At 47.6% G+C, this 22105-nt stretch overlaps 1 protein-coding gene across 2 annotated transcripts in view; it reads left to right on the top strand.

The window, feature by feature from the left end:
- AHCTF1 (AT-hook containing transcription factor 1) overlaps nucleotides 1-22105 on the top strand; it is a 2174249-nt gene that overhangs the window by 456623 nt on the left and 1695521 nt on the right. For both annotated transcript variants that reach the window (XM_069607832.1, XM_069607831.1), the window contains exon 12: nucleotides 19194-19322. In XM_069607832.1, the coding sequence (XP_069463933.1) occupies nucleotides 19194-19322 (129 nt within the window). The remainder of the gene's footprint in view (nucleotides 1-19193; nucleotides 19323-22105) is intronic.

Here is a 22105-nt window from a genome sequence, read left to right as displayed (position 1 = left end):
GCCAAAGGAGACGGTCAGCCCTCTAGTTATTTGTCTGGTAGCCGTGTGTCATAAAATCAAAAGAAGCTTACCTTATGTGTGAGTTCACGCGGTGAAAAACTACCGCTGCAGGGCACAGCTTCAATAACCTGTACTTCAAGGAGGGACTGCCTGCACAATTCTATCAGAGCCCAGTGGTGTCAAAATAGAAAGTGGACTAACCTGAGAGTCTGAGGTTATATACCTCAAAGAAGCACTGCCAGTATAGTTCTATAGGCCCCTGTGGTCAAGAGGGGGGGGGGGCCATCTTGGAGTGAATACATGTGTTGATTGCAAACACAAGGCGGCAATGAGATCCCTGTGAGGGCAAGAAAGCCGTCAAATGATTTCTTATACGGCTACCACTGTGTGTTGTGTCTATATTATACTTCTCAAATGTCATTAATTGTTCTTAGTAACCTCGATTATAAAGAAACAACGCCTCGCTTAGTGGAGGCCCATCTATTTAAAAAATAAATAAACACTGGGTGGGCTTTAGTATGTTCTGGTTTGTCATTCAAACTACTAAAGCCCGCCCACGAGGTGGCAATAGGGATTTGTCCCTCAAAAAACTGGAACAAAAATGGATTTACAATCTAAAAACAGCCCAATCCGGCTTAAACATTTCCGTGGAATGGAATTTGTTTATCCACTAATGGCTGATACACACACCAAAGTCATAGCTGACTTAGACTTGTCCCACACATGACATCTTTGAATATTTTATGCCCGATCCGAGATGGTAGACACTAATAGTGTAGGGTAACACTGTGAGATATTATCCAACAATAGATGAATATTGTATATCATCTATCGATGTGTTTTTTTTTATTTAAATAGATGGGCCTCCACTAAGCGAGGCGTTTTCTTTATAATCGAGGTTACTAAGAACAATTAATGACATTTGATAATTACAATACAGACACAACACACAGTGGTAGCCGTATAAGTAATCATTTGAGGGCTTTCTTACCCTCACAGGGATCACATTGCCGCCTTGTGTTTGCAATCAACACATGTATTCAGTCCAAGATGCCCCCCCCCCCCCTCTTGACCACAGGGGCCTATAGAACTATACTGGCATTCCTTCTTTGAGGTTTATAACCTCAGACTATCAGGTTAGTCCACTTTCTATTTCGACACCACTGGGCTCTGATAGAAGTGTGCAGGCAGTCCCTCCTTGAGGTACATGTTGAAGCTGTGCCCTGCAGCGGTAGTTTTTCACCGCGTGAACTGGCACATAAGGTAAGCTTCTTTTGATTTTATGACACACACGGCTACCCGACAAATAACTACAGGGCTGATCGTCTCCTTTGGCTCTTTCTGCCCCCATGCAGGACTTGATTCCCTGGTCTGGTTGACAATGCAATCTGACACTTAAAAATAACGAAAATAGGAGAAAAAAAGCAAGATGGTGTTTGGGACATTCTTTGTCAAGTAAGTGCTGAGTGTATGTAAACTCCACACTTTTTAAACAGCACAGAACTGATATATTCCTTATCCTTTATAGATTCCATGATGCATTATGGGACATGTAGTGCCCAAATGATTGCATAACCTATGCTCACGATCAACACGCCGTGCGGGAACTTATAATTGAATTGAGGTCCACGCCAAACGGTAAATATTTAACTTTGACATACTGTATCGTGATTAGTATCCCTTGAAAATCGTAATATTGACTAAAAACATGTATTGATCTACAGCTGTTACTATTTGGACGGACTTGTCGGCCGCCATTATAACATTAACGAGTGCAGTCGCCTCACTCATCACACCAAAAGAAATCACCATAAGGTTAGCAAATTGGCTACTTCTCTGTATTACACCACGGATACAAAGGTTTTTACTGGTATTGAGTAAATCTTATTTCTGATGTTTGTTAATCTGCTTAGAATCACATGCTGTGCATAGGTCCGACATCCAGTGGTCACTGCGGAGTATTGCATTTTGTTTTTCGTAGTCGAAAAGGGGACGTCGACAAGGCGTGTCTGTAACACTATCCCTATAGTGACGTGTGTTGTACCCACAATCCCTCACGCGTCGAGGTCCCTCAGATTGTTTTTTTCCGCCCAGATACTGGTCGCCTTTACGCGGAGCTCCTCGAGAGACATTGCAGATTTCATCTCCTCGACCTTTGGTCGTTTTCCTATATTAATATAGAACATATCGATCCCCCCCTCGACGCTGTTGTGAAGCTGTCTCCGCCGAGCAAGATCTTCGACGGAGAGGGCGAGCGGAGGAGATCCTTCGGCGTTGCCGAACACGTGGCCTGGCCTCGCAGGCCAAATACAGTAGGGAGAGTGGGGGTCGTGGGACATCTCTAATTCTTTTCTGAGAATGCCTTTCCTTTTCCCCTTCCTTTCCCTTGGGGTGGTTATCACATTTTATTGCCTCGGCTATGGAGAGGACACCCTTTAGGTTTTGCCCGCTTTGCAAGGGCAAGTTTACTTGGAAGGACAAGCATTCACGGTGTAACCGCTGCTTGCCCCTCGATCACAAGGAGGAAGGTTGCACGGCTTGTCGGCTTCTTAAGCCGAAGACTCTAAAAGACCGTAGGGTCAAAAGGTGGGCGGCCTACGCTATGTCGAAGGCCGACGCTCCACCCACCGTCGCTACCTCCGACAGTGACGAGGAACGTGATACCACGACCTCCGCTACGGAAGTCGTAAACCCCCCTAGAGAGCGCACACACGCTTCGTCGTCTGTCCCCGGCCCCGACGGGCTCGACTCACGCCCTGCTTATGGGGATGAACACCCCGGCGAAACTGACGCACACAAGACCACACATAAGCACACAACCCATGGCTCTTCTTTGCCGAAGGCAAAGAGAGCATCAGCGCCCAAGGAGACGCAGGTTTCACCGGCGGCCACCTCGGACCGTTCGGGTTCGAAGCCCCTCTCGCAGCCGCGACTGGGCTTTCGGCAAATAAGGGCGCCGCCCCCAAATCATCGGCCGGAGCGCATCAGCAGAAAGCGCATGCCGCTATAGAGCGTTCGACACCCATGACGTCGAAACCACAGCTCTCCGCTGACAAACGAGTCGCTGAGAGCTTGGCGAGGATCGTGGTAGCCAACGCCCACAAGCGTACGCCAAAAGACACGTCGAGCGCTACGCAAAGGTCGAAAGACACGCCGAAAACACAGGGACGATCTCCTTCAGTCGAAGGGATTCCCAGCACACCTGAAGGCTTTTCGGAAGGTGACGTGACACTTTCCTCGACGTTATGGGAGAGGTCGAGCCGTTTTCAGCTACAAGACACCGATTTTCCCCCGCTAGACCGCTCAGGGGTACCCCATGAAACCATGGAAAGGCTCCATCTCTGCATGGAAAGAATGGAGAGGTTTATGAATGCCCAAAACCCTCCCACTCCAAAGAGAATAAGAGAAGGGCCTCAGGAGGACCCCAGGGCCAAAATTCCAAGATTAGTCAATCCCCACCAGGACACAGCCTCAGACTTCCACAGTGTGTATGACCTCACTGGGGAAGAACATTATTTTGAGGAAGAGGATGATTTTATGGACGAGGAAGACGGACGGAACCAGGAGGAAGGTCTGGAAGACAGCCCAGACTTGGTAGGAGAAGGCTTCGGAGAAAATCCAGAAGAAGGACCTTCTCACCCCTGGCAATCACCATCAATATATTCCGACACTGATGTCCTGAACCTAAATCCTCCTGACATTTCACCTGTTAGAAACACGTCTCGCATTGACGATCAACCCACATTTAATGCCCTGTTGCGCAGAGCAGCAGCACACTTCGAACTGGACACTGGGGAGCTCTCCCCTGAATTAGACTTTGTAGAAAGGGTAATTAAGGAGAAACCCCCGGTCAGTCAGACAATTCCCCTCCTCGCTTCGGTGAAGAGAAAAATCATCCCCTCGCTGTCCACACCCGCACTAATCAGAGGGGTCAATCCTAGAATTGAAAAACTTTTCACTCCTTCACCCTCAGACCCGCTGTACATCAGGGGACATTCCATTCCGGATTCCCTGGTAGTAACCAACACAAGAAAGAGGGCAGGGGTACCACTTTCCACCAGTGAGGGACCACCTGACAAGGAGGGCAAGCGGTTATATGCCCTTGCAAAAAGAATTACATCCTCGGCCGCCTTTTCGGCAAGAATTGCCAACAATTCTTTGCTCGCTAGCTATGCGGACGCGCAGTGGGCCAAACTGCGCAAAGACGCCGAAGAAGCGCCGGAACCATTACGTACACGCCTGCTTTCAACTATTGGCGAAGGAACCCAGGTCAACTAGAGTATTGTAAAGAGCTCTCTGGATGCGGCAGAAACTGCGGGACGTTCCCTAGTTCAGGGAATAGTCCTAAAACGACACGTATGGCTGCGCAACTCAGGGTTCAAACCGGAGACACAGGCTTCTTTAATAAATAAACCTGTTGAAGACTCAAACCTCTTCGGGAAAGCGGTGGATGAGGCTCTGGAGATGGCTAAAAAAGAGTTCGATACGATCAAAACTCTTGACCAAATCTCTAAGCCCGCTACCAGGCGCGGCTATGGCAATAAACGCTTTTTTCGTGGCCAACACCAAAACCAGCAGCAACATTACCCTGCCACCAATTTCCAGACCAATAGTGGCCAGTACAGCCAAAGAGGACAGCGCCGGGGCAAAGGAAGAGGGCGAGGGTCCACCCCCAGAGGTTCCCAAGCCCCTAACAACACCAAGTGACGCGAAGATTCGCGTCCCCTCCCATGCAACACCGGTCGGGGGCCGGATAACATCCTTTCTTCCAGCATGGGAGGGTATAACGTCAGAGCGCTGGGTACTTTCCACCGTAGCCCACGGATACTGCATCGAATTCAACAGTTCCCCAACATACAAACCCCCGAGGGGACGACGCATGTCACCAGAACATCTTGCCATCCTTCTACAAGAAGTACAGCAACTGCTGGAAAAAGGAGCCATAGAGGTTGTGCCTCTATCTCAGGTAACGGAAGGTATTTATTCAGTGTACTTCCTTGTACCCAAAAAGGATCTAACCAATGCACCCTGTATTAGATCTGCGCCCAGCGAACAAGTTTATCAAACCCCAAAAGTTTCGTATGGTGACCCTACAGGAAGTGATCCCACTGCTATCACAGGGAGATTACATGACAACATTGGACATGAAAGATGCATACTTTCATATTTTAATGTTGCCAGCGCACAGAAAATACCTCCGGTTCATGATAGAGGGCAAACACTACCAGTTCAGAGTGCTACCCTTCAGCATAGCATCAGCACCGAGAGTATTCACGAAGGTACTGGCAGTGGCAGCGGCCCACCTGCGCAGGTTGTCCATCCCAGTTTACCCTTACCTCGACGACTGGCTCATAACAGGGGATTCTTACGAAACATGCTTCTCCAATACCCAAAAGACTGTAGACCTTTTGTTCCAGTTGGGCTTCTCCATCAACGAAAAGAAGTCCAGCCTAGACCCCAGCCAAATCAAACAATTCCTAGGGGCTCTAATTCAAACAAAGGACGGCCTCGTCTTCCCCTCCAAAGAGAGGGTCCAAAACATGTTGTTTCAGATCCCTCAATATGTGTCCGGTCGAGAGGTGACGGTACGCAAAGCAATGCGCTTGCTAGGCATGATGGTGTCGTGTATTTATTTGGTACCTCACGCGCGCCTGCGCATGCGCCCAATGCAGGAGTGGCTCAACAGCCAGTGGTGTCAGGCCAGCGGTCTATGGGACGACCTAGTGGTGGTCTCGCAGGCCTTAGTTCTCTCGCTACGGTGGTGGACAAAAGAAAACCTAGAAAAAGGGAAACTCTTTGCCACACCCGCGGCGGAAGCCACTCTAACCACAGACGCATCCCTCACAGGATGGGGGGCTCACCTATCCCATCAAACTGCTCACGGAGAGTGGACTCCGAACGTAGCATCCAAACACATCAATCTTCTGGAGCTGCTAGCGGTGTTCAAGGCGCTAAAAGCCTTCAAGGAACACCTACAAGGCAGGACAGTGATGGTCCTTACAGACAGCACCACAGCCATGTATTACATCAACAAACAGGGGGGAACCCACTCTCCAGGACTGTCCAAACTGGCCCAAAACATATGGAAGTGGGCTCTCAAACAGAATATGTTCCTTCTGTCACAACATGTACCAGGGGAACTCAATCTGCTGGCAGACAAACTCAGCAGAGATTTCCCCCTGCCCGAAGAGTACGAATGGCGACTGCACGAAGACATCGTCTTCGACGTCTTCACGCAATGGGGGTTCCCAGAAATAGACCTGTTCGCAACCCTGGAGAACTCACAATGCCAAAGTTACGCCTCCAGGTACCCCCAGAACCAATCCAAGGGGAACGGTCTGTCGATTCAATGGTCAGGGAGATTTGTTTACGCTTTTCCCCCGACTCCCCTTCTCAACAAGGTAGTGCACAAGATGCACCAGGAACAAGTAACCATGATACTGGTGGCTCCAATGTGGGCCCGACAGCCATGGTTCGCTCACTTGATGGAGATGTCTCTATCTCCCCCAGTGAAACTCCCCTGCCCGTACAACATGCTGTCACAAGACAAGGGCAGGACTCTGCATCCATGCCCCCAGAACATGAACTTAGCAGCCTGGCTCCTGAGATCATAGAATTTGGACATCTACAGCTCCCACAGAGATGCATGGACATCCTCAGGGAAGCCAGAAAACCTAACACTCGCCACTGCTATTCTAGCAAATGGAAGAGATTTGTCATTTGGTGCAGAGGAAAGAGCATCAACCCAATTGACTGCTCTCCCACACATATTATTCTATACCTAACCCATTTATTGGATTCAGGTCTAGTGTTCAATTCCATTAAAGTCCACCTAGCGGCACTTTCTGCATACACCACTTCCCAACTCAAAGTGTCGTGGTGGAAGATCCCTGTTATAAAGGCCTTCATGGAGGGAGTAAAGAGAATACACCCCCCGATAGCTGACCCAGCTCCCGGAGGGGACCTTAACGCGGTACTTACCAAACTCATGGGCTCACCATTTGAACCCATGCACAAAGCAACTCTTAAAGACCTCACTCTTAAGACTGCTTTTCTAATAGCTATCACCTCCATCAGGAGAGTAAGTGAACTACAGGCTCTTTCTGTTCTAGACCCCTTTGTTACAGTTCACAAAGATAGTGGTTCTACGCACTCACCCAAGGTTTGCTCCAAACTTCATCTCAAAATTCCATGTAAACCAGTCTATAGAACTACCAGCGTTCTTTCAAAATCCTTCCAACTTGGGAGAAAGGACTCTGCACACACTAGATGTGCGCAGAGCGGTCATGTTCTACATGGAAAGAACCAGACCACTGAGGAAGACTAATCAGTTCTTCGTCTCGGTGGCAGCAGGAAGAGAAGGGGATGCAGTTTCAAAGTATACTATTTCTAGATGGATTGTTCAATGCATCACTCTCTGCTATACTCTTGCTAAGAGAGAACTGCCCTTTAGGCCAAGAGCCCATTCTACTCGAGGCACGGGGGCGTCCATAGCATTCATTGCAAATGTTCCCCTTGAGTCCATCTGCAAAGCGGCTACCTGGAGTTCTGTGCACACCTTTACAAAACACTACTGTCTAGATGCACACTCTAGATCTGACTCCCAGGTGGGACAGGCAGTATTAAGACATCTTTTCTCTACTGTTCCTTCTCATAACCCACCGCCAACTCCGGGTACTGCTCGCTAGTCTATGCACAGCATGTGATTCTAAGCAGATTAACAAACATCAGAAGACAATGCATTACTTACCGTAAAAGCATTTCTGATGGTTGTATCTGCTTAGATTCACATGCGCCCACCCTTCCTCCCCGCTTGGATGGAAGGAACATAGACATCTTTCTATATTTCTCTCTTTTCTGTACTCACTCACGTCTAGAAGGCTCCCTCAGGGCAGAAAAATACAAACAGAGGGACCTCGACGCGTGAGGGATTGTGGGTACAACACACGTCACTATAGGGATAGTGTTACAGACACGCCTTGTCGACGTCCCCTTTTCGACTACGAAAAACAAAATGCAATACTCCGCAGTGACCACTGGATGTCGGACCTATGCACAGCATGTGAATCTAAGCAGATACAACCATCAGAAATACTCTTACGGTAAGCAATGCATTGTCATTTGCTTCAATTTTTTATTCACTGTATAGGTGACTACACTGCTACATATGCGTCATGGTGACAGTGTAACTGCCTTCTTAACTCACTGCGTCCTGAAGACTGGTCCTGGGACACTACTGACGAGCCTTTGACTGCAACAGTGCTGCCCTCTGCCCCAGAAACACATCAGATTGTAGACGCCATTATACCATATTTGTGTATAATAGTTATGCGATTCAGTCACACTATTACTAACATCACGCTAAATAACCAATGTTGATAGATTGTAAACATTGTGATGTGAACTACAGCCATAAGTGTGAAGTGTTGTTTTCTCTCCATCTTGTCCATTACGGCTTTTGTAAATGATGAACACTGTATATGGCTTCTTATGTTGTTTCCACACCAGGGACATTTTGACGATGTCTGTCTATTGAAACTGGCCACCCTCTGCAGGGTCATGTACGTCCGATATAAGACGTTTAATTGTATTTGTCTGAACCTGGCGTTCCTCAACACCTCCTTGGGGTAGAGTAGTACTCTTTCCCATTCCTTGTGTGTCAGTGTAATTTCAAGATCTGTTTCACACTTCTCCTTCAGTGTCGTGCTTTTGGGGTTGGTTTTGTCCATCAACCGACTGTAGAGCCAAGAAACTGGTTTCCAGCCGTCCGTGAGGTCGTGTATCTCCTGTAATAGGGGGTCCTGGGTAGGCTCCTCTGGCCAACTGCACCAGTTCTTGGCGGGTAGTTTGAGCCGGTGGTACCACAGAAACTGGCCACTCGGGAGCCCCTCATTAGCCTGCAGTGATCCAAACTCTCTGAATTCACCCTCTTCGAACATATCACCCCATGTATAGATTCCAGCGCTTTCCCACCTTCTCGCTGTAATAAGATCCATCTGGGTTTTGCATGCGTCTGCCAAGATGGGGGCATTGGGGGAGTAGGGGTGTTTCAGTTGCTTGATGAAGCAGGTTCTGGACCATATCTGCCTGCCTAATTTGGCAATCATGGGGACATCCTGTGTCTGCTTCAATGGGTTCCAAAGTCTTTAGGGAATAACTTGGAAGGTGATTGTCGCAGTAGCCCCGATTCAGCGGTCGGATCGTCTGAGAGCCACCTCGTCACATGACTGAGTTGTGCCGCCAGGTAGTACATTTGGAGGTCAGGGAGCTGTATTCCACCTTCCTTGTATGGTAGCGTTGGAATAGACAAAGGACAGTTTATGCCTGGATGGTCCCCATAGGAAGTCCCTGATTAGTGTTTCCAACTTCTTGAATAAGGGTGGTCTGATATAGTGGCAGATGCTTATGAAGGGAAAAAAAAATCGAGGGAGGACTATCATCTTGACAATTGCTGCTCTGCCCATCATTGCAAGTGGTAGTTTTGACCAGAAATTCATAGATTTGCGGAGGCCTTTTATTACTGCTTCAGTGTTATGTTCGTGTGTAAGCCTCGGGGTGTGCCTCATGTTGACTGCCGGGTACCGGAACGTATCAGGTTGCCATTTTATCCCAACATCTGGCAGTTCGGTCTCCTTCAAGCCCCTTAGTCTGGACAGGGGGAATGCACAGGATTTTAGCCTGCGGAATTTAATCCCAGAGTAGTCTGCATAGTTGTCAAGGACATCCAATGTGACTTGTGCGTCGTTCTGGGGGTCTTTCAGGTATAGGAGTACGTCATCCGCATATAGTGATATTATGGAGTGCTCATGGCCCATCTTTATGCCCGCATCAAAGAACTGTTTCCTGAAGTAAATAGCTATTGGCTCTAGGCCTAAAATGTATAACATAGGCGATAGTGGGCATCCTTGCCTGGTACCCCGCTGTATCTCCCAGGGTTCAGACACCTTTCCACCGGTCCTCACTCTTGCTACAGGCGAGTTGTATAGTACCCTGACCCATCTCACGAAACCTTCGCCAAAGCCGTACTCCCCAGCACCTCGATTAGCCACTCCCAGAATATGGAATCAAAGGCCTTGATGGCGTCAAGTGAGGGCACTGCTAGGTCTTCATCTCTCGTGTAGGTCTCGGCCATGATATGTTGGAGCCTTCTCAGGTTGGCTGTGGTGTTGCGTCCCGGGACAAAGCCGTTTTGGTCCTCGTGGATTATGGACCCCACCACCCTTGCGAGTCTCTTGGCCAGGATGGTAGTGAGAATCTTACTATCGTAGTTCAGCATAGCTAGGGGGCGATAGGAGTCAGTGATTGTGTGGCTTGTTCGGTTTGAGCATAGGGATTATTATTGTCTCCTTCATGGTGTTGGGTAAAATCCCATTCTCGTAAGCCTCTTGGTAGACCTCGTGAAGGATAGGGGTGAGAGTAGTTTCGTATGCTTTGTGAAATTCAGATGGGAGGCCGTCGCTTCCGGGAGCCTTGCACGTAGCTAGCAATCGAATTGCTTTTGTCACATCTTCTGTGGTGATCTCCATCTCTAGTGACTCTTTCTGCTCGTCAGATATTGTGGGGAGTCCTATGTCTTCTAAGGTAGCCTTGATTTCCTCTCTGGGTATTTGTTTGTCGCGGGAGTACAAACTGGAGTAGAATTCAGCAAATGCTGTGTTAATATCTAGTTGTCCTGTGTATTGTCCCACTTCCATCTATGATCTCTGTTTGGAGGTGTCTAGGGTGTTCGCGCTTGCACAGTCAGGCCAACTATTGCCTGGCTTATCAGATTTTTTGTGTGCCCTGGCAGTGTATGTTGCGAAGTCAAATTTGGCTAACCTGTCCCAGGCTGATTGGCATTTCTCTCGGATTACTTTCAGCTTTGCCTCTACTTCTGGTGTGGCGTTAGTATTGGTTTCTAGGTGTGTTATTTCCTCTTCCCGTTCCTCTAGTTCATCCTTCAATTGTCTTCGGATGCTGCCAGCTTTTGATATTGCTTCGCCTCGTGTCACTACTTTTCATGGCTTCCCATAGTGTTCCCCAGCTTGCCACAGAGCCTTTATTGATGTCGATGTATTCTTCTAGTTTTTCACCAAAGTCCTCTCTGAATTTGGGGTCAGTGAGAGCTGCAGTGGGCATTCTCCACGTAGGGATTGGTGGTCTAGGCCCCCTGAGTTTCCATTGCATGATTAGTGGCGAGTGGTCGGAGATCGATCTGCCTAGATATGCCATGGTTTCTGCCATTGGGACTTGTTCTCGGTCTATGGATCTTGTGCGGGGCTGAGTAGTTCCTCTCAGTGGGGTGTTGTTCCCTCCAGATGTCCACCAGATTGAGGTGCTTGAGTGTGCTGTTCAAGCGTATGGGTTGCGGCGTTATTCTCTGATGCAGTTGAAATCTCCTCCCCAAATAAAGGTTCCTTCTCTGTGGTGCATCATTTTAGTGCATAGTGTTTTGAGGTGTGAGGGTATTCCATGTTGTGGGAGGTAGGAGTTCACTAGACAAACTGCCACGTGCTCGATAGTACTCCACATTATTTTGTACCTGCCTTCTTTGTCGGTCTCAAGGCCTTACAGTTGAACAGGTACATTTGGGTTCACCCACGTGAACACTCCCCTTGCGTATTTGGAATAAGGTGTTCCCCTTCTGATTCCACCCCATCGTTCTGTTAGTTTGGACATGCTTTCATCCGTGAGGTGGGTCTCTTGAAGCATCGCAATCAAAACCTTTTTTCTGCAGAGATAGGATTGAATCCAATTCCTTCTTAGGAGGAGCCCATCCCTCTCACATTCTATGTCATCACCTTGATTTGTGACGCCATTGGGTTAGTATTTTGGGTCTGTCTAGTGATCCTCGCTGGGATCTTGGGGAGGTCTCGGGTTGCAGGGTCTCGGATTTGGGTTCCAGGGTCTCCTCGTTCCCGAATCTTGGTTTTGACTTATCTTGTGCCTCTTCGGTGTTAGTGGTTTGAAGACTGTATAACTAATAAAACACTTAACATAACTAAAACTGGTGCGCCACCCAACTACATTTTTCTTGTGGTGCTCAGGCGCTCTCGCAACGGCTGGACCCATCCGGGTATCGGGCACGAGCTGGGTTGGTCAGGCAACTGGCCGGTCCTGGACTGTTTGTGGGGGTCAATCCTTACGCCTGGCGGGAGGCCGAGCGAGGGCTGCATCTGTGTGGCCAACTGTTAATTGGATTACCTTCTTGGTTTCTGGTTGCCCTATGTCTCCGTTGGGAGTGTGGGTTCATAGGTGGTTTTATTTCTCGCATTCCGATATGGGGTTTGCCTCAGTTTTCCATCTGGAGAGCGTCTTTGCCTTCTGCGAGGTTATCTTCCAGCCACATATTGGCAGCTACTGGGTTCTCTAGAAATATTGCACGCCCTTTAAAAATGACCTTCAATCTCAATGGGTAAAGCAACATGTATTTCAGGTTTAATTGTCTGAGTCTTGCTTTCACTGGCACAAATGAATTTCTTTCCCTCTGAACTTTCTGGGTGTAATCTGGGTAGATGGCTATTTTGGAGTTACCACGTTCTATGGGTCCTTCTTCTCTGGAGTACCTCAAGATGATTGCTCTGTCTTGAAAGTTGAGTATTTTGGCCATTATGGGGCGAGGGTGTGAGCCAGGTGGGGGCCTCTTTTGGAGGGACCGGTGTGCCCTTTCGACTGCCAATCCTTGCGTTAGCTTCCCAGCGCCTAACTCTTGTTGTATTAGGGACTCTATGTAGGCCGTTGGATTCGGGCCTTCGCTCCCTTTCGGTACTCCCAGTATTCTGACGTTGCCCCGTCGAGCCCGACCTTCGGCCTCCTCGGATCTTGCCTCAAGCGCAGCCACTTTCCTCTCCATGTCCACAACTTTGGTCTTCAGGGTTACGGTGTCGTATGATGTTTCACTTATGGTTGTCTCGGCATTTGTCACACTCTGTTAAGTTTCGGGCATCTTGGTGCATGAGTTGGATGTCAGATTTGAATTCATCGATCTTAGAGTCTCTGAATGTTCGCAGTGATGCAATAGCTTCCAGTACCTGGGATTGGTTGTCAGTGGATTCTCCCTTCCTTGCCTGCGCGGATTCCAGGGTGGAAAGGCGAGTTTGCGTAGGGGTTTTCACTTTGGTTGAGACATATGTGTCCATAGTGACTGGTTTCCCTTTTATTCCTGGTGACCATGCTGAAGCTTTAATGGTGTGTTGCTCAGCTTGCTTTAGGGGCAGGGTGTTCAGGTCTCCGGTGAAGATCCGGGTGATTTCAGGGCCAGACGGGTGTGCCAGGCCTATGTTGTAATGTCCTTTGTTGGGGACGGGGCCAAGTTTGTGACCCCCAGTACAAGTGGCTCGTTAGTTTGGGTGTCAGTCTTCATCCAGCACCTTGTGGCGCTATATAATATTCCCACAGTGATGGGACTTTATATCAATGTGACCACTACGGTCTGGTGCCGTGGACCTTCCGGTCAGTTCCTGGGGGGGGCCACTTGATGTGTTGATGGCGTGTGTCAATGCCCCCGTTTGTGAGAGGTGCAGCGGCTCTGCTATCAGCGTGTTGACCCCACCGTCGTCCTCACCTTTAGTTGCGTGTCTCTGCTTCACCAAGGCCGGGTAGTTCGGAGGCAGGTGGGGGGGAGGCTGGCTCCCTTGTTTTCTTTAATTCCGTGCAATGCCTTCGTGTCGCTCTCCACTCCGGGCTCAGGCGCAAGCTTCTCACTCCTGGTGTTTCCCAGCAGCGTTGGGACGGGGTCTTGGGTGGCTGTGTCCGGCGTCTCCGAGCTGCTCCCTCCATTCTCACTGCATGTGCGGTGCCCGGTCAGCGCGGCTTCCAGCTCCCGCTGGGGCAGGAGTCCCGCAGCAGCTCGTAGCACGGCGGGGGTCGCCGTGGGTGAGTGACACCAGTATTTGTGTGCGCGGGTGCGGGAGACTGGGACTGGGAGTGGTTGCGGCTCGCTCCGGTGTGTGTGCTCCCTGCAGTTGTGGTGGGCTGCGTCGCTTCCTCGAAGAGGCTCCGTAGTCCTAGGCAGGACGCCATTTTGGATGCATGTGGAAGCGGGGGGATCAGTGCAAGTGTGGTCCCACTGGTTCCAGAGGTCTGATTTGTCTGCAGACCAGTCGGATCGTGTTGGGGTCTGCTTCTGCTACCCTTGTAGCTTCTTTTCACCGTCGAGGGTATAAATCAGTTGGGCAAAAAGGATCAAGAAACAGCGCCTCGGCCGGAGCTCAGTGACTCTGCCTCTACTCGCCATGAGCTCCAGTCCACGCCCCCGCAGTGAGGGCTTTATGGCTGTGCTTTCCAGCCGAGCCCCGGAAACTCAGGAACTGCAATACATTCCCAATACACAAGGTGCTCATGGGATAGTTTCCTCCTTTATATAAGATAATGTTGAACAAAAGCCTGGACTCTCCGGCTGGGTTACGAGCTAAATGGACGATCAAGCTAGATTTAGACATCTCCAATGGCCACACACGTACTGTCTCCCTTAACTTTAGATTTTGCTGTGTACAGTATGAATTGCTGAATAGATTGTATTATACCCCCCAAAGGCTTAACCGATTTGCCCGACAGATACTCCATAGCTACCCCAGATGCCAGTCTGATGAGGCAGATCATGTACATATGTTTTGGTCCTGCACCCAGCTCCAATACTCCTGGAACAAAGTTTTACAAGCGCTTACTGAAATCGTTCGGTATGCCATCGAATGTGATCCATTGGGTGTTCTGTTTGGTATATGGAATAACATAACGAACAAAAAAAGCTGACATACCTTCCTAACTTTAAAATGTGGCTGACCTCACTGGACTCAAACATGTGAGGAGTACTTTTACGTATTGCCCCTACACTCCTGACCTAAGGGCATATGGGCTGAATTCCTTACATTACAACCATTCCGAGGATTGAAATGTAATTACTTCACTGTGTCAATATTGTTAACTTATGCATGTGTAAATGTGACGTATTGTGTTCTCTGATAGAACAATTGCACCTATAATGTATCACACGTATCTCTAGAAGCATCAATAATCTAACATGCAACCCATGTACTCAGATTTGTTTGCCAATAAATAAAAGGTTAACAAAAAAACAAAAACATTATGGCCAAAGAACTAGTGAAAATCTCATGGCACAGCCATTTTTGGGCACTAGTCAAGTTTTGTAGCCATGCGCGGTAAAGGCGAATGTGCACACTAGAAATAACGACAACATGTAATTGCTGCCACCAGCTTGTCCTTGGGCACAAATCAAAGTAACCAAAAATCCCAAGTGTAAAAGACAAGGGTGATACAAAAGTATCCCCACTGCAGTTTTTTCCCCTTTTTGTCTTTTTACCTTTATGGTACATTTTTAACAGTGCAAAAAGTTTCACAGTACTGATGGTCTGAAGAACTGATCAGTTTCCCCATAACAAAATGAGAAAGAGGGGAGTGGAGCTGAAGGCTTCACTTCCTCGTAAAAAGTCAGGACAGGTTAAAAAAACAAAAGCAACAAGTTTGGGGGTCCATAGAGTATGGAGGGAAAGTTACGAAAAGACAATTCTTTGCCAACAGCGCTGACCCCTTTTTAACATGCAATTCTAGAATCTTGCCTGGTGGACACATTTTAGGAGGCCATCCTAGTTACAGTGAACAGGAAACTCTTGAGTGATTTTCCAAAACCAACACAAGGTACGTGAATCAGTAATCGAGGCTTAGTCTCAGGAAAGTGAGAGCGGGGTCAGGTGCCCTCAATTTAGACCGTAATGTATGAAAATAGTTATTTATTTTAGGGCTTCTGGACACACTGGAAAATTAATCTAACGGGTAGTAATATCACATAACACTCTGATACAAATGTATACAGTCACCATAGGTTCAAATATACATCAAATAGGTGAGTTAGCAAAGCAGGTAAGTATTTTGGATGCAGTCAGTGATAAAAACAGTAACCTAATTTAAGTCCAGACCCTAAGAGGACGGGACCTTGTGCCCAAAAGTCACAGGAGCAACAATGTTTCTTACCAGAATGTCGTCTCTGTAGGTAGGCTTCAATAGGCTTATGTTGGTGGTAGTTTAAAAGTTCTACGACTATTTTAGCAGGGTTAAGTGTTTTCCTTTTTTCCATACCCAAGGCTAACCCAGGGGCAGGATATTTGACCCATGTTGGTGTTAAGCAGAAACCTGTGCAGTTCCCTTAGGGACCACTGCAAAAGATTTAGGACTACAGGTGGTTGGCAGTAAACCCAATTGGTAGGAGTCTGTACCACCCAGATTTACCTGGTAGCTGTGGCTGAGCAGTCAGACTTCTCTCAAGATGAGTTAAGCAGTATATAGAGTATACACAATAGGTACAGGGATACAGTAGCACAAGCAAACACTGACCAGAGCTTTGGTGTAAAAGTATATATTGTAAATTACACTAGCACACAGAGGTAAGTAAACTCAACACACAGTCACTATTATATATATATACAACCCTAATAACTTATTAGACAAGTCTTAGTGAGAAACACCACTTATTTTCAGACCGAGGTGAGCGCTTAACATAAGATGGCACTCTAATAAGTTATAGAAAAAGGGAGGGAAAAGGCAAAGTTATGAAAGCACACAATTTCAATTATTTTCAAAGAACCACAGTGAGGCAGGTTAGGCAAAGTCTACTGGAGAGCAAGGAAGTTCAAATGCCAGGCCCACTCTTGGAGAGAGCAAGCAAAATGTGTCCAGAATCACACAGTGGGGTTATGCCCAAAGAGTCTTTGTAGATGGTTCATAAAAGATTGAGATCAAGTCAGGAAAAGATAGTTAACGGCCCCCAGGCCAACCCAGGTTAGAAAGTCGAGGATTTACTGTCACCCTGAACGATCTGTCGCAAGGGAAGCCAGGCGGGACACAGTACCTGAAAATGGGAAGAACGCTCCAGCGGGGGCAGTTGTTACTGGCAGCGGGTGCAAGTCGGTGTTTCGTCCAGAGGAAGAGGAGGTCTCGACGTGGAGGAAAGCTGAAGGTCGTTGCGCTGCCAGGGAAGAAACCAGCCGCAGAGTTTCCCGGTTACAAGGTACCACCCTTTTCTTCTCGGTAGTGGTAAACCGTGGTATTCCGGTTGCCGGGGTGCTAGGCACGGGCAAGGCGGCCACGAGATGGTCCAGGAAGGCTAAAAGACAGGCAAACTGGTTATCCCCACCAGTCAAAGGAAGAAGACTCTCTGGGCTGGAGATCTCCTCTGTCGTCAGGAAAAGTGGTGAGACGGTTCAGCAGGGCTCCACCGGTGGTGTCGTCGTTGCAGGTCGGCTCAGTTTCTGCCTCTTCGGATTCTTTGGTCCTGTGGCGACGTCTGAAGTCCCAGTCCCCAAAGCCCTGCTTTTATGCAGAAAACCCCCATTCATTCAGCCTAGCTGTCACTCAAACATGCTAAGCGGTGAGCCGAGCGGCTCACCACTTGGGCCAATCACACAAGAGTGCGACTTGAGTTGCCGAGGCAACTTAGTCCAGGGTGCCTAAACCCCTTCCCACACCCCCTGTGGTACCCAGACAGAGTGGCACCACTTTTGGAGGCTTCTGTAGAGAAGCCCGCCAAAAAGTGGAACAAAGGGCTCGACTTGGGCTGGAGTCACAGAAGCGAACACAAACGCCATTTTGGAACCAAGTTTCGGCAAAAAATACCAACCGGTGAATTTATATTAATTTAATAAACTGGCGGTATGTTCGAGGCTATATTAAAAAGTGGTAGCCTCGAACAATGGGAAAATCCCATAGGAATATATTTGCGGTCGAATATACAAAGTAGTATCCACTGCCACCAGCCAAAACTCGGTCGGGGGGGACTGGACAGTGCCCCCTCGAACAGACCCCGGGGCAATCGAATTGCCCCGACCAGTACGTCCACAATATGATGGTTTGTACTGGTCCTGTTCACAATTTAAGACTAGTAAAGCCAATGGTGACTTTACATGCCCTGGGAGACAGTAGTCAGTCCCAGGATATGGAGTCTACGTTGAGGGGGTCGCTAAGACACCCCTGGGTTACTGCACGGAGGGTGCTGTGTAACCCACATCAAAAACACATGAAACCCTGTGGGGTAAAGGACCCCATAGCCCATAGAACACATACAAAGTCAAAGGAACACCTCAAATCATGTCTAAGAGTGGGAGGAAAAAGAGTCTCACTCTTAGCAGGAGAAAAAAATAAACCCCAAAAATCCAGCAAAGCTGCTGGGGGACTCACTAGGTTTGGGAAATTAGCCTTTACAGAGAATTCTCCCTAACAATTGGATGGCCAAAAGGTGAGTGTAATGGAATAAGGAAACAAAGGGACTTTTCCCAATGTTATCCTATGGAGGACAGCGGGAGAGGGCACAATGGAATTCCATAGGAAACTACGGAAGGAAAGTTGCAAAAAGTCTTTCTTCACCCATGTTGCATAGTATATCTGTTTTCCGTGATGTGGAATGCTTGGATGTACGGCATCCCTAAATGATCTCTATCCCAGCCTGCTTGTTTCTCCACTGTGGGCTATGTTGGATAATGAAGCCCTAAGAGACGAGAAAGAAAGTGGGCAGCATTGTGCAGTACAGGCATGTTCCAAGAGGTAATAGTGCTCAATTCAAGCTTACAGGCAGAAAGATCAGGAACTGGCGCTCTGCCAACTCCCACACCACGCCTCTGGGGCAGGACTGGCTCTGGCGGCAATCCTGGTGGGCCTCCTACCCCAGGCCCTATTCCTTCTTGACAAGGTCAGACATCTCACCCGGTCATACAAGGTGCTGCTCACGTTAGTATGTTTGGAGTAAGGTCTTCCAGAGATTCTAGACTACAATTCATACATTTGGATTGGTTGAGCTGAGCTCTATAATGAAATTTATGTGCTAGTGTTTTTCTGTTGTGGTTGCCACAAAATTGCCAGTAAGCAAGTGAATTGCATAAATGTTCATGAAGACTTTCCATATCATTCAACATTGCATGTTTTGTGCTTCATTGTGCACAGCTCGAAACAAGGCATGACTACAAAAATGTCAGAGAGAGCCATTCATGCAAATCCTCTCCAGTGGCATTTGTGACTTCTACTTCCATTTCTTTAGTTGATGTTTCATATTTTATTTGCTTTTTTACTAACATCCTAATTTAGGGAAAGCAACGTACCATCTGTGGAATTCTGCTTCATTCATTGTTGCGGGCCCAGAAAGTGCTTGAACAAAAAAAGTAAAAGCTTTAAATATGATGACTAAAAATTATATCCTTTTTTTGCCCTCAAAGACCTTGCATTTCCTAAAGAAATCTGGTCCTTTTATAAGTGACACCATTCCAGATGTCTACAACAGATGCCTTGTTGCTGGTTTGCTCTCTCCTCGACTGGCTGATGTTCACCCTTCTGGTATGAGTCAGGTAAGCCTTTTGTGCTTTTGTTCATGTTTTAGTTATGAAATGGTAATTATGGTGCTAAGATTCCACTGTTCACTTGCTTGTTTCAATAGATCCAATGTTTATTTAAGGTGTATACAGGAGATAAAGAATTTTACAAATTCATGCAAGTTATGGCTACTGATTTAGTCTGTGGTACGGAAATAACTTTGTGCCTGAAATTTGAGCATGCACATTTTTTGACAAACAATTGTAAAAGGTTCACGCTCTGGTGAAACTAGGCTTTTACACCGATTAAGCTGCAGTACAGCTACTCGCTTCCATACGCCCTGAATGTCAAAAAAGTGTACTGCACATTTATGGTTTCAATCTTTATAATGCATGTATTGCTAGAGTAAACCAATGCGTCAGCATATGAGTCCAGAATCCTATTTTTCTTAACTGGGCAAGCAACCATTTTCACAGAGAAGTTCACAAACATGTTCTTATTTGCTCACACAACTTTATATTTTTCGCCTGACCGGCCCCATCTCTTTCGTGGTTAGGGTATCCCAAAGATGCCTGATCCTGTGCTAGTAACCTTGAATGATCAACTGTATGCAGTGTACGGTTTAATTTTGTATTTATTTTATTGTTTAAAGCACTGACACCGCTCAAGAGCAGCAGAGCAATGTACAGAATATGGGTAGCCAGCATTTGGACTGGCATCTTTTGATGGTGCAGCACTGTGAGGTCTGCATCTGTATGTGCATCCATTGGAATTAGTCCTTGCTCAGTTGTTGTTGAAACAGCAATGGTTTGAGAAATTTGCAAAATTGAAGAATTGAGGGCGTTCTAAGCCGACACCTGGATAGTTAGAGGTTGGGTGCATGACAAGAGGATTGTTTGCGGGTTCCCTTTTGCGAACTGTTTTGGAGATTTATAGTTTTTATGCTTCATCCCCTCTCATACTGAAACCCCCGAACCCTATACTGGGCTTCTGGACAATTTTTCGGAAATCCTGAATGAGTGGAGCCTTTTCCCACTTGTTTGTTCCTTTGGGCTCTGTCTTTTGGAACTCTATTCTTTGTATTTGACCTGTCCCATGGGGTCTATTTTCCTCCATAACTCTTAAATGCATCTGTATTTTACTATTGCAGCATGCAGCTCCTTATGGTAGTGTTACCGGGGGACCCTTGGGGTCCTCCTTTGAGATGCTTTCCTTTGTCCTATAGTAACTACAGTTCTTAGAGATACTTAGTATCTCTCCTAAAACATTATAGTCTTGGAGATTGGCACACACCACCTTATGTGGAGTGCCAAAGGTTTACCTAGTATCCCCCTTCGCTCTGCTTCTGTGACTTTTTAGTCACACAGATAATCTCCTAATTATGGCTTGTGGCAGTGGACGTGTCCTACCTACTATTAAGTTATGTTTCTACTGCAGGCTATGTCCATAGCCACGGTAGTGCAGAATAGGGGCACTCAAGTACTAACTTGGGGCCTCCCTTCTTTTTGCCCCCCATTATTAGCCTGGTTGTCCTTTGTCAGCCCTTCTTCTACCATTCTGGGAGGGGAGGCCTGTGTGAGCGTGTTTTTGCCTTTGGCGGTAACCCTTGGGTGTCCTTGCCTATGCTCCAGGGTGTCTAGGAAGGCAGGAAGTCGGGGAGGAGTTTTCCCACTGCCCTGTCCTTTGTCTGCGAGTGTGCCTGAATGGGACACGCTTACACTGGGGGAGGTCTGGCTGTTCTGATTCGACAGGCGAATGCCCCTTTCTGTAAACAGCTGAGGAAGATTGCAGAGGAGTGAGTGCTGCAACTGAATAGAAGGCGAGGCTCCTGGAGTGAAAAAGTCAACCACTGGAAGCTGAAGTAACCAAAGAAGGCAATTACTAAAAATGCCTGCAGACTCTTAGCAACACCATGAAGCAACCACTGCTGTACTGAGACTGTTTTATGTGCGACAGAGGCACTCCGAAGAGGACGCCTTCCCTTTTGACTTGTCTGAGCAATCAGTGCAGACAAACTTTGAGTTTTTGCGCCATCTCCTGAGGTCCTGTGAGTTTCCAGAGCTGCAGAACCCCAATACCAGGAGACCTGCTGCCTATCTCGAGTGCATCGTTGTGGAAAGGCTAAATTCGTCCTAGTCTTTGCTGAGCCCACAAGGACACTCCAGAGACGCACTCTAACTAGTCTACACCTCCTCACCAGAGTGTGGGACTTGAAGAACCGAAGAAGATTGACCGAGCGAATCGCGTCCTTTTGTTGCTGCTGCAGAAATGGCGCCAAAACGGCACAGTGACTAGAGGAGTTCATGAAAGCCGTGCCAGTGGTCCTCCCTCCATACTGCTGCTGAGAGATCTTGTCCGTTGTCCTGCCTTTTCTTCAGCAGACCAAGGAATCTGGAGGGCAGGTCCAGAGCTGCAACATCGTGGAGCATCCAGCATGAAAATGGTCTTCAAACCTAAGGTACTTTGGGGGAAAGGGTTTTGCTTACCTTATTCCAGAAAGTTTCTCCAGAGTTTGAGTGCACATAGAGGTGTCCATGGCATCCCGTTCTTACCTCTGACTCAAGCCGCTGTTTGTGTCCCTTTAGCCAGTCCTTTAACGTCTCCAACGTTGGTTAAGCCTTCTTGTATCTTCTTTCCTAGAGACTAGAATGTATCCACAGGAAACTTTTGACTTCTGCTGCTTTTCAAGACTTTAAGCCTCTCCGAACTGCCTTTTAACTAGGGTTGCGTTTTGGACTTTAAAATATTTGCTGGGCAGGGATATTGCCTCCTAGAACCCAAAGCTGTATTAGGATAACACTAACCAACTGTTTTCCTT

Source organism: Ambystoma mexicanum, chromosome 4q (genome assembly GCF_040938575.1).
Source record: "Ambystoma mexicanum isolate Mex_15411 chromosome 4q, UKY_AmexF1_1, whole genome shotgun sequence".
Taxonomy (NCBI): domain Eukaryota; kingdom Metazoa; phylum Chordata; class Amphibia; order Caudata; family Ambystomatidae; genus Ambystoma; species Ambystoma mexicanum.
This window is presented reverse-complemented; position numbering and strand designations above follow the sequence as displayed.